General features: G+C 42.0%; 1 protein-coding gene across 1 annotated transcript in view; it reads right to left on the bottom strand.

Annotated features, from left to right (window-relative positions):
- Positions 1 to 13866, bottom strand: part of LOC147705955 (bactericidal permeability-increasing protein-like) — a 168549-nt gene that overhangs the window by 143139 nt on the left and 11544 nt on the right. Inside the window, exon 3 of the mRNA XM_086929580.1 lies at positions 3084 to 3192. Within this exon, the coding sequence (XP_086785706.1) occupies positions 3084 to 3192 (109 nt within the window). The remainder of the gene's footprint in view (positions 1 to 3083; positions 3193 to 13866) is intronic.

The following is a 13866-nucleotide window of genomic DNA, read 5'->3' as shown; positions in this document are numbered from 1 at the left end:
CATTGTAAAACATACAAATATTGAGCTAAAATCTCTGCTTATGAGAAATAACCAGTGCTTTCAATTTGAACAACCGGAAAAAGACTGTGTAATACTTCAAAGTGCCAAGCGCTTAAAAACAGGTAACCAACTAGTATCTGATCCTATAAACCCCTTAAGGAGGACATAAGCAAACAAATCTAAGCTACAGATAGAAGCAATTTTTCAGAAATTGTTAGAAACTTTATCATATGACAACCTAATGGAATGAAAGCACAAGATAAACATAAAAGGAGGGCCTGATGTACAGATCACACCCCTGCTTTAAGAAATTAGGTTTTTAATAGTGTGCGGCATCATTAAGCATTTTTAAGAAGGCACACAAATATGCAACCAAACATAGATACTAGCTCCCATATGGAAATCATCACTTATTAGATGTAGTGGAAAACAAATTTAAAAGTTTTACACTAGCAATACACGTCAAACTAAAAGATGCATGCACACCGTTTTAAATAAAATGCACCCTGCCCTCTGGGCTGTACAGTGCCCGCCCTATAGGTGACTTATATGTATTAAGAAGGAGGGTTTGGGCCTGCCAAAATGTTTATTTCGCCAGGTTGAAAGGGCACATACAGGCTTAAATGGCATACCTGAATTATGTTTACAGGGCTACTTACGTGGATGGCACAATCGCCGCTGCAGGCTTACAAGTAGCATTGAATTTAAAGGCCGTGAGCACAGGTAATGCCACTCTACTAGGGACTTACAGGTAAATTAAATATGCCAATTAGGTAACGTCAATTTTACCATCTTTTAGGGGGAGAGCAAAAGCAGTTGAGCATTGGTTAGCATTGGTAAAGTGTGCAGAGTCGTTAAAGCCAGCAAAATAGAAGTCAGCTAATAGGTGAGTTGAAGGCACAAAGTTAGGGGGAAAGCCACACCAAGGATGCCAGGTCAATACCTTCCCTATCAGAATTACAATGACACTCATAATGAGGCCTTTAGTCATTTTAAAATTTTTTGGATACAGAGCCCTATCGGACTATGAAGTGCTAAGTGATCAAAAAATACATCTGTTTCATGGAGCTTACTCTACCAGACATTGTCGCAGATACACACCAATGATTCTGTGTTTATTAAACAGTCCGTGGAGCAGGTGTATTTAGGGATGTGTGGGGGGGGGTATGGTGTCTATCATTGTATCTATGGAAGCAAGTGATTCCTTAGGAGAAACAGTTAGTCACTTAGTGGTAGAACAGTACTGTCAATGCATCTATGCAGAAGAAAGCAATTTCCATCTCAATCCTGGTTGTGGGAGATAAGCATCACTCCTTGCTATTTTCTGACATAGGGTGATGCAAGGACAACTGTGTTTTTTGTCACAAAATGTTGATCTTCTGTATACAGGGACTTATGTACAAGCCTCTTGTAACACAGGTGGGAAACATACATTACAACACAGTCATTACAATGCACTACCTTTACAACGCAACTGTTACAACACAACTGCCTTTACATCGCTTGCCATTACAACACTTGCCATTACAACGCATGTCACTACAACGCCTGTCAATACAACGCATGCCATTACAATGCATGCCATTACAATGCATTATACGGTATGTTGAAATTTGGCAGAGATCAATGTTAGCATTTAGCTGAAGCCATTTTGTTTCCGGCAGCCATTTTGTCTGCCATGTGCTCTTTCCTTCTTCTTTGTCGTTTACCTTTGTGCCTTGCTCAAAGGACTGGCTATACTTAGCCTCTACTACCCTGCACATGCGTATATATACGTATACAGGTAAGTAGTGGAGATTTTTTTACTTTTAGGGTGGGTATAGGTTTTGGGGTACATGGGAATAGTAATTTTTACCCCTACACTATCCAACACTTTCCCTACTGTTCCACTCTCTGGAGTGGGAATAGTCATGTTTACCCCTACTCTATCCAACATTTACCCTACTGTTACCCTATAAGTATTATGCATTGTAATGGTATGCGTTGTAATGGAATGCGTTGTAATGGTAGTTTTAAAAAATGTGTTGTAATGGCATGCGTTGTAAAATCATGTGATGTAATGGTAGTTGCTATGTAACAACTGCAATGTGAAAGCATGCTTCGTAATTGTTTGCATTGTAACGTCACATATTCAACGCTGGTGTGTCACTTTTCATGTGATATCTGCTGGTGCGCTATGCACTTATAATAACAGTTTCATCACTCAGTTTTATCTAATGATAGTACAGCCATCATAAACCACACAGCTCCCAGAGTATATCCCCATTTTAATAATCTGACAATCTGTAAGGGTGCTTTATTCTGAGGGTACTAACCAGTAATGCAGTTTTCAGTGAGTACTTAACGCAGTGATCCATAATTCCTAGACTGTTCAACCAGTGACGCTTAATTCGGAGTGTACTCACCCACTGAGCAGCAATTAAAGGTTAATTATCCAGGGATGCATTACTCCATTGGTGCTCACGGACTAAGTCTATATTCAAAGAATACTGACCCACTGATGCAGTATTCTGAGGATGCTCACCCAGTGATACTGATGTCAGTGGACTGCTCCAGATATGTAGTATTCAAGGGTACTTACCCAGTGATGCTGTATTCAGTGAGTCGTCGGCCAGAGATGCAGCATCCAAGACCACTGACCTACTGCTACAGTATACCGCAGTGGTGCTATATTCACAGTAATGAACCACTGATGCAGTATACCGAGGATGCTCACCCAGTGATACTGTATTCAGTAGCTTGACTCAGTGATGCAGTATCCAGAGGGTACTCAGCCAGTAATACTGACCCAGTGAATCAGTATTCGGAGAATGGTCCTCCAGTGATGCTGTATTCAGTGGGCTGAGCAGGTCATGCAGTATTTCGAGAGTAATTATGCAGTGATACTATATTCAGTGGGTACTCACCCAGTGATGATGTATTTAGAGAGTACCCACCCAGTAATGCAGTAGTCCAAGGGGGCTCATTTAGTGATGCCATATTCAGAGTACCAACACAGTTATGCAGTATTCCGAGGGTACTTACCCAGTGATGCTGTTTCCAAAAAGCGCCTACCAGTGGTGCAATATTCCGATTCTACGTACCCAGTGATGCTGTATTCCACCGCACCAAACATTCGAGTGCTTCCAATAATATCAGGAAGGGGTTCATCCTGTAACATCTGTCGTAAAACATCCATTCCAACGGTCTGAACTGTAACAGAAAAGGAAGATGATGGGTCAAAGAAGAAACAGTGAGGAACCACGATGGGAAGAGGCCCATGAAAAGCAGATAGAAAGCAGAATTGCGTGAACGTTGTGCAAAACAAAGTGGATAGACATTTAGGGAGAATATGCGCAATCAGTGTTAGGAACAACAGAACTGAGATACAGTGATTGTTAAAAAGAGAAGCTAGAGAGAAAAATAGAAGGGAATGGTGGGAGAATATGGAGCAATTAAAGAGGACTAAGAGAGAAAAACAAAATAGTGAGAGGGAAGGGAATCGAAAGGGTGGGTGAGAGAGAGAAGTAGAGATAAAGTGAGACAAAGGAAAAGGAGGGGTAAATGAGAAAGAAAGACGAAGGAGAGTGACCTGAGACTCAGCAAAATCAAAGTAAGCGAAATTAAAGTTAAAAAAAACTCATGAAAATTATTAGTTCCTAGGGAGGTAAGTAGCAGCAAGGCAGAGGAAGTGGTTAATAAGGTAGTAGGAGAGAAAAGAGAGGAACATGGATATAGCGTTTATTGAATATTCCCATATATTTCACTAGAAATAATGTTGTTCCAAATATTTACACACAACAATGTTTCCCCTGTAAAATATATTTAGTTCTGTATTATTAAGAGTCACATATGATTATACAGTATCTATTCTCAACTGTCCTCATCATCAACTGAGCAGTTAAATCTACCAAGTCTAATTTGTTCAGTACTGCCAGAGCTACACTGACCTCTGATACTTTTGTGGTTAAAGTGATGTTCATTTTCAGTGTATAAAGCAACACACCTTTGAGGAAAGACTTGTTAAGTGAACAAAAACTTATTATCATATGCTAGAACTTTAAGCCTTCTTTGATATGACATCTCTTTATCCTTTACCACAGGCATAAGCAGGCAGTAGATTGTTTTAATCAAGAGCATACCATCAAAAATACCTCTAAGGCTTACACTCAATACTTCCAAGTGGTGGTTGGACATTTAAGTGATTTCTTTGCTTTGGTGGCCTCCTGTTTTTGATCCTGTTTTGGTTGGTTATATAACTCCGGACACTTTAGCACTGCTGATCAGTAAATACATTTTTACGTTTACTATACATGCTATTTAACATTGACCTTTGCACGTTTTTTATTTTAAAGGTGTTTTTGTTTGCAAATGAAGGGGCATATTAACAATGGCCAGCGATAATCACCACTGACCATGCTTAGCGATGATTATATTATTGCTGGTATTTATCGCTCTGGTGGCGAGTAATTAACAATGCGTTACTCTAGGGTGATAAAAATTCTAGAGATAGTGCGGATATTACTCTTTTGCAGGGAACATTGCTGCGGTCTTCCCTGCAAAAGGGCGATAACCTTGCTGATACGACCCACAGGGTCGTATCAGCATAATCCACCCCTATGTTAGGGATGGCTAAATCAGGATTTTAGCAGAAGTTAGACTTTGGCAAAAACTGCAGTTTTCGCCAAAATCTAATATATGCTAAAATCATGTGGGCTGCTTGTAAATATCGCGATGTAAACATCAGCTATATTTGCAAGGTAGTCCATCTGGGGTACGCCCAGTAACGCCCACTTTGCATCTCATTGGAGATGCAAAGGGAGGCATTGGGAAAAAGGGTGCTGACATGCGAATATGCATGTGAGCATCCGTTTGTAAATAGGGCGCTGGTTTTATCTCCGCTTTGTGGCCTTTGTAAGCCAAAAAAAGCGGAGATAAAGCCCTTGTAAATATACCCCGAAATTCGCTCATGCAGGTGTCTGCTTTACAAGCAGGATTGTTTTATAAAAAAAGGGATTCCTTCCTTCACAAGAGCAATCTTTAAAAGCATATTCCCCTTGATATGTCTACCGCAGACAACACCATATAGAAAGAAAGAATACCAAGGATAAATAAAGATCTTTTTCCTTGTTACTCCTAGGTCTAGTAGGCGTAGTTTTTCAACACATTCCCAGGTTTACAACTCTTTGTTAATCTAGGAATGCACCAAAATCCATGGGTGAATGCTTAGGAACACCCACACTCCATCCAGAGAACGCCTCCCTGCGACCAAGTAAAGCAGAGCAGCTAAATGTGCTGCCCTGTGTAACTTTGGTTTACTAAACCATGCAGTGCCACGCAAGACGGATTTGCATGGCTTAGAAAATCCCAATGAAAATCCCAATGAAGGGTTTCCTTGCCTTGCATCACCTTGTATGACTCAAGGCCTTTTGTAAATCTGTCTCCAAACTATGTAGTGAAGGCCAATATTTTAATACTCAAGGAGATACCCACTAGCCTCAGGGCATGGCATGGACTTCGACACACACTTGTTGGGATTTACAACCCGTGAAGAACAACGTTGATTCACCACGTTCTCAATTATAGTGAAACACAGAGGGCCTCATTCATGAGAAATGACGCATCGCTGCGTGAAAGCAGCGATGCGTCACTTCTCAGTGCGCACTCCTTGCGACATTCCTGATGCGTCATATTTAATGTATGACGCATCATGTCGCAAGGAGTTACAGATACGTCAGTATTTCTGACGTATCTGTAAGCGCAAAAGTGACGCATTGCTGGAGTGTGTCACAGAAGTGACGCAACTCCAGCAATGCGTCCTTTCACAAGGGCCTGCATCAGTCTTACGCCTGCTGTGAGGCAGGCGCAAGATTTTGACGCAACGGCATCCTAAAGGTGACGCAGTGAAATCTCATACATTTCACTGCGTCACTTCTACGACCCTTCCTTGCGTCAATACACCCTCCTTGCATACATTATACCTGGCGCAGGGATAATGTGGCGTAGTGGTTCACAAAGTGACGCATCTACCTAGATGCGTCACTTTGTTAATATGGCGCAACGAGGCGCATTTTTACGCCACTGGTGAGTCACAAAAAGTGACGCACCGGCGGCGTAAAAGTGACGCACAGCCTCATAAATGAGGCCCAGGGCCTGCAGGAGAAGGTCACAAGGGCGGAGCTTGTCTTGGCATCTGGGACTTACAGCAAGTACAGTTTCATACACGTGTATTCCCGTGGCCAACCTATATGAGCAGGGCACACGGGGAGCACAAGTAGAACTGCCACATCAGGGGGCCATCTCTACTTCTTTTCTTTACCACAGGCAAATATTCACGATCACTCAAGCTTACCTGAGATATACAAATAAACATGTCAGAGTGAACGTTAAATAAGTGGAATAGTGTTTTATTTGTTCCTATCTTCATCTCTTTCTTGGTTCTTACATCCTGTGCCATTAAAATGTTATCGTTACATTATTGCCTTGTGTAAATAGTGATAAATTAAGCACAAACACATTTCGAAAAAAAATTAATACTTGCGATGTAAAAAAGCACTTGTCTTTGCAAGACTCGGTTCATACGTAACTTACTGTAGTCCAGCCATTTCTGAGTCGCCCTCACTTTCACCCCAGGGTTAGCACTTAAAGATAAGCATAGAAGGCCAAAGAGGAGAAGGGAGTAGCAGCGAAGCGTCAACATCCTTTCTTCTTTTTACGTTCTTTTTTTACGCTCAGTCTGTCAAAGGTAAAAAGAAACATGCTCACAAAAAAGGACAGATATTCAGAAATCTAATTGATAATGTTTAAAATAGACAGAAGGTCTCTTGAAAAATTAAAGTCTTTTGGTAGGACACTTGCATAACCTGTGAGGTTTCGTTTTTTGCTTAAATCAATATGAAATAATAATAATAATGATAATAATAATAATAATAATAATAATAATAATAATAATAATAATAATAATAATAATAATGATAATGATAATGATAACAATAATAATAATAATAATAATAATAATAATAATAATAATAATAATAATAATAATAATAACAATACCATTAATAATAATGATAATAATAATAATATTAATAACAACAATAATAACAATACCAATAGAAATAATGATAATAATAACAACAATACTTGTATCCGCTTCGCCGCGGCGGACATTCTGTCGAGGTGAATACAAAAATGACACGTGCGCAGTTCGACACACACACCCACCATGACTTATGACGCATGGCAAAGGCTAATCTTGTCTGTATTAATATTTTACAAACGTGTATGGAAGCAAACATGGAGGAGGTTGTTTCATGACTCCACGTACAGTCAGTGTTCTGACTGCCTGCCCAAAACCTGGGCTGCACTGTAAGTGCAATAAAACAGTGATTCATGATTTACTTATTGTTTTTAATCACCTCGCTTCACAGCTTCAATGACAGCTTCTAGGATTGCTACACACTGCAACACGAAAGGGTGACTTTCCTGCACTAGGACGGCAACCATACACTTTGCTGAGAGTGTGTTAATGAGCACACAAGAGGGAGTGCCCAAATTGAGCTTTTTAATGGTAAGACACCAGGGGCTGCAATATGACTACGGCACACTTTTCTTGTTTGTGCCACTGCGCACCTTTCAAAAGGTGCAGTGTGCGTAAACAATGAAAATTCACTGTATTACAAAGAATGAGCTACCCCGAGGGCAGTCGTGAACTTGCGCTGCACAGGGAGCAGTTCATTCAAGTGAAATACAGAGCAGCTGTATGTGTGTCACATAGCAGGCAGAAACCTGCCTGCACATTCAAAGGGGATTAAAGATTCCCTTGCAGGCGGGGGCAGTGAGTGACTGCACATGCCTGTAGGGCAGTGGTTCCCAAACTTTTTTGACCCGTGGCTCCCTTGACCTAATTGGCAGTTGGCCGTGGCTCCCCACCATTTTTTTTTACCGGTGGGCGGGTGAGGGGGGTCACCGGGGCGCAGCACACACTTTGGGAACCACTGGTCTATATCATCCCATATATACAAAGGCAACTGCTCTAATGATGGACTGAAGGCTACGTCCCGGCAATCAACTGGCATGCCACTATGTTTATCATGTTTTGAGGTAAGAGCACACACTATTCAACCTGCACTCAAAATACGCGTTGCTCGCCCTGCACAGAATGAACACTTCCTCATTCCCACACAGGCACACTGCTGACTCTACATTCACGCAATTCACCTTGCACTTATCCAATCACTTCACTATGCACTTCTGATGACTCTCACTCCTTCCAGCATATACTATGCCCATTAGTAACCCTGCTCTCACTGTAAATTCACAAAGTTGCATCCCTCACCCTACACTCAAACTGGTATACTGCTCATCTTCCCCTCAACATGCACACTGCTTAGTTGTACCAGATAGGGAATCATACATGTATTTGTGAATTACCCTTTTATCCAAGGGTTTGTTGGTGCTATATTACAAATGCTTATTACCCAACTTAGTGGTACACATAATCTGACTACTACATTTTCCTTAGGGGGTCTTTTTTAACTACAGCTTAGATTTACTTCTGCTCCCGTTCACCAATCATGGTATTGCTAATTGTCTTTTCAGAATTTGTTTTATGTGATTTGTTTTCACAAATTGCTTGTAGTAACCTCTGCTGTACGCCTGCCACTCCCATACAGGAATTGTATTATTAAGAGCAATTTTGGAGAAATCACACATGTGAAAAAGAAAGGAAAGCAGCTTTCAAATTTGCACACAGGGAAGAATGTGATATCGAAACATTTTCAACAAAGTTGGTTTATTTAATTTACCGTAAAAATATAAGTAGGGAAATGTGCATCCTAGAGGCGGAGAACAGCATGTCTGAGATGCAGATTATTTTATGGCAGTAATTTTCAACCGGCCTCGTTTTTTTTCCAGCTCTGCATTTCTCTACCTCCCTAATTAAAGGTTGAACATGACACTATTTCCTTGGAACAGCTGAGGCTTTTGTAGTAGCAACATCTTTTAAATACAAGCATCAAGTAAAAGCTTATGCTTTTATTATAAAAATTGTAGTACCCACACAAAAATGCTTGCAAAGTGTTTAGATCTTGTCTGCTATTGCTGTCTCAAAAACAGTTTGTGACTTGATTTTCTTCAGAGAACGGCGATGGTGGGGCAGGGGAGTCGCACCTTCAGGAGGAAAAATATCACACCTACTCATTAGCAGGCCATTGAAATCGCTTCTCCTGTCAGCAGGAGATTCCTTTGTTTTGTGCACTCCTTAAGGCCCCCTGCCCGGTGATAATAGGCCAAGACGCTCGGGGTGCACTATACGCAACACCTCACAGGGGAAGGGATGGAACATTTCTCAGGCTGCAGTTTCCACTACCCACATCCTGCGCCGCGGCGCCCCTGGCTTCTCATCACGGCGCACCGGGGCGCCGCGGCGCACACTTTGGGAACCACTGCTGTAGGGGGATGTCTGGGGGGTTCCAAGGGGTCTCTTCTCATCCCAGAGGGTTGTCTTTTGGAAACACACTAACCTTTTGGCTGCTCAGTTTCAGTTTGCCTCCTAAAGGCATGTTTGTCTCTGCTCCCACTTAGGTAATACACCAGGGCCGTTCTGTGTGCCCCCAAAAGATCCCCCTAACCGCCCAGCTCATTCTTTGGTATACGGTGCACTTTCCTTGTTTTTGCATGCTGCACCTTTTGCACTGTGGCCATGTCCCCATGCAAATGGGGGAATGCCATCTCATGATTGCGCTGGTGCTACATGTCTACCAGTGCTATCAGCATTACAGAAGGGGCTACACGAGTGTCTGCAACACCTTCTGTAATATCAAAAGTGCCCTAAGGCTGCACAAAATTGGCACACATGCCCATTGTGCCCTCGGGGCACTTCTCTATAATATGGTCACAATTTTGAGCCTTGCCATTGGAAGCTATGATTACAGTGCAAGAGGGACTAAAAGTAAGCAGTGGGTGACCAATTCATAGTCAAATAACATAATATTTGTAATCTCTATGGAACAACGTCAGCTAAGATCATAGTATATCTTACATTAGGCGCAGTATTACATCTAAAGCAATGTATCTTTTGAATAGGTGTCTACATATTCCAGTAAAATAAAAGTGAATAAGGAACCAATCAAACTGGGCTAGAAAGTTAATCACCAAGTTAAAAGACACTCATGACAACTGTCATATATTTACGCAAATGGAAGCTGCAAAAGGGAAGAGAAGGAACAAGGTTAGCGGATGTGATTTTTCATCTTCCTTAATATTTTTGGCTATTGGTTTGCTGGAATGACAGGCGGTCGTCTAAGTGGCTGAGCAGGATGTTAGAGTCCCCAGTATTTTAGCTGATGGGTGGGCATTAGTTGACAATGAGGGGGTCTAAAGGGACATATGCCAAAGAGTCATGAAGGCCAAAGTCACAGAATCAGCCATTTACAAAAGAAAAAATGCTTTTTTACATGTACCAAGCCCTACTCGTGATTCGGTAACCTATTACACAACTGCAAATAGGGTTTGCGAATCAGTATTAGGAAGGGGCATGTTTAGGGCTGTTAATATTGATGGAATCAATGGCAATGTTTACAACGATACATTCACACATAAGAACGAAATCGCATCATTATTATCAAATTTGCCCATCATGAACTCTCCATCAACCCTGACGCAGAAATATGTGGTCAGGCAGGCTTTGTGACCTAGGCCTGAGGATACTGATTGGCAGGTCACAGGTGGGGTTGCTGACTGAAAACCGCGTGATCATGAAACTCAGTTCCATCCCCCAGATAAGCGCAGTGCCACCACATTGGTCCAGGGAAATTGGTACAAATAAAGCAAACATGGGCAAAGGTGTGTGTGCATTCCCAAAACACCATAGAGTCAGATGCCATATGAAGTTTAGAAGACACAGTCAATCAGGACACAGAACATACCGTACACGCAGTGATCACGCACCCCTCATGCTGGACATTTGGACACATTTCCCACTGGGCCACATTGTATCTATGCAAAGTCGAGGCCCACCTGCAGTTTGTTATGAGGCCTTATTTGTGACACTTTTATTAACCAAGAATCACGTGAAGTACTTTATGATACCCAAAGAAAGGTATAAAACCCTGTTCAGATTGATTGTACTTTCAAAAAGTGCTCAGACCTGTTTCAGTAACAGTGCTCTCATTTGAAGTGTTTAATTAAACTAACTTTTCCTGTTTAGCCAAACGGCTCTCGTCTTTTGTTTTTTCAAGGTAAATTCATATTCGAACAACAGGGCGACCCTTCCTAATATCAACTTGCCTTGGTATGTGTAAATGTTTTGCCACTGAAATGCACCGGCAAAACTTTCACATTTAACCACCAACTCCGAGTTGGTGCTACACCATTCACAAATGGGAAGGGGTCCCCAGAGGGTCACATTCTCCTTTGTGTGTGTTTGTGAAAATATTTTTTAATAGCAGGCAGTGGTCCCACTGATCATATCTTCTCTTGAAAAATTAAAAGGAAACTTCTCAAATTTATTTTTGATATGCATCCTGTTTCTATTACGGAAAAAGAGTCGCATTTCAGCAAAAAAATTACTTTATTGAAAAACAATTACAGACAATGGTGGTCGGCCGACCCCAGCAAGCCACCATCTCTGTAATTTTAGCAATTCCCAATTGGTCGCAAACTGGGACAAATCAAGATCTACCTCATGAAGATTAATAAGGTAGGTCTATTTTCAACCCACTGGGAATTGCAAAATGTGTCACATTAGTACAGGGGTGTTTGTTATATCCAACTAGCAAATCCCCAAAATACGCAATTTGGTTATCGCAAAGCCATACGTATGTACATATGGTCCTAAAATACTTATAACCACCAGCAGCCTGGGCAGGCGGGACGTCGGTGGTGCAGGGGGGTCCTCAATGAAAATGTTTGAATCTTAAAATTAAAATGGAAACATACCAGCTGGATTGCCACCTCATACTCCACTGAATATAGAAATGTGGATCATATATACAGATAAAATACTTAGAGAGTAAATATAGATAAATACAGATGGAAATATAAAAAAATAAACACTCTAAATCAGTGAGTATTATCATTATTATTATTATTTTTAATGAGACTCAGTACTCTTTATGACAAACCCTCAGTCTACCCACCTCATTTAAAGATGGGTGGACATTCCATTGACAGAGTCTGCCTTGGCCCCTTCTATGGAAAACATCCTCTGATGGCCCAGTGGAGTAAGGGCCATCGGGGGAAGGAATTTACACTGCCTGCCCTATTTGGGGTGGATGCTGTAATGTCTTTTTTTTCCTACCCATCACTGCCAGGAAAAGCCTGAGGGACTCTTTTGCCTCTGCATGTGGGCTATATTAACAATGTGGGTGCCACAAAGAGGCTAGTGTCTCCGTGGGATATAGCGGTAGCACACACTCATTTCACTTCATGTGGACACCTCAGAATTACCATGCAGGAGAGTTAAGTCAGACACTAAAAGGTTTCCAGGGATATATTATGAGTGCGTGACTATACAGCAGAATTAGAAGTACTGAAATTTGGTACAAGCTGTGTTTGCACCGAATTGCGGTGGTACGTTCCCATTAGAATGAGGGACAAATTGTATTTATGAATGATATGTTAACTCAGCTCTATTGTCCCCAGTTTCCATTGCTACTTGATTGAAAAGAGTAAGGGGATCATTACGATCGCGGACGGACTTGCGTCCGTCCGCGAGCCCTGAGTAGGAGGGAACGTCTGCATGTGCTGCTGCGTTCCCTCCTGTGCAATTAGGATGTGACCACCACCCTGGCGGTCACATCCTCTATACTTAACATTGCGGCGGGTGCGACTTCAAGCTGCACCCGCCGCAATGTTAAAAAGGCATGTATTGCATTTACATGCAGTAAGCGTCAGGCACCGCGCGGTGCCTGCCGCTTTCTCTATGTAAATGCAGGGGGGTACCATAGGTAGCCCCCAACCGCACCCCCCACCCAACCTTCACCCAGGGGGCCCGCACCGGGCCCCCGAAGTGAAGATCTGTATGCTTTTCCATGGTGGAGAATCCGTACCGGAAACGCATGTTTTAGAAGCTATCCTAATGTGTCTGGCGGTGTCTGAGAGACACCGCCACCATATTAGAGCTTTTCCGCCGCAGTTGTAAGCCGACCGCAGCGGAAAAGCAGCGGACTGAAACCAAGACCCACCAGCCATCCTAATGTGGCGGTGGGTCTTTGGTTGGTCCGCAGCGGTTTTCCCGCATCTTCCGGGCCGGCGGTGGCTTCCGCCGGCCCGGAGGATGCCGGAAAACCGCGATCATAATGGGCCCAATAATGCTTGGACTCAGAATCAGTGCATGTGATTAAACTTATCTTTCACTATATGACTGTTGGCAGCACAGTGCCTTATATGAAGTATGAACATATATTTATGCGAACTAACCGAATGCTACATTCCAATGTCCTGTACCTTACAAAAGGTCAATAGATATGAAACAACTATCGGGTCTTACAAATTGTTCTCCGTAAGCTAAGGAGCCTTTCCATGACAGATGAAGTTGTGCCTACTTCAGGAATCAGTTCAATCAATTTCATTTTCAGAACCATTGGATTCCCTCTTGTTAAAAGCAATAAAGCATTATCTTTTGTAATCATATTTTATCAAGCTCTAGAGATCCCCCTAAAACAACTGCATGGTCTTTATTTTGGTCGACCACAAATCCCCTACATACCCCACCTGCACAGAGATGTATGGTCACAAGGAGGATCTGTATTCACACTCTCCCATCCGCCACATTAGTCAGGAAACAAATAACTAGACCCGGGTACACTTTCTGTTACCGCAGAGTAATTTAACATCATTTCAGACATTTTTCATTTTGCTTGCTATGCAAATTGTCCAATTACG

Source organism: Lissotriton vulgaris, chromosome 7 (genome assembly GCF_964263255.1).
Source record: "Lissotriton vulgaris chromosome 7, aLisVul1.2, whole genome shotgun sequence".
In the NCBI taxonomy this organism is placed as follows: Eukaryota; Metazoa; Chordata; class Amphibia; order Caudata; family Salamandridae; genus Lissotriton; species Lissotriton vulgaris.
The sequence above is the reverse complement of the archived record's forward strand: the minus strand, read 5'-3'. Positions and strand labels throughout refer to the sequence as shown.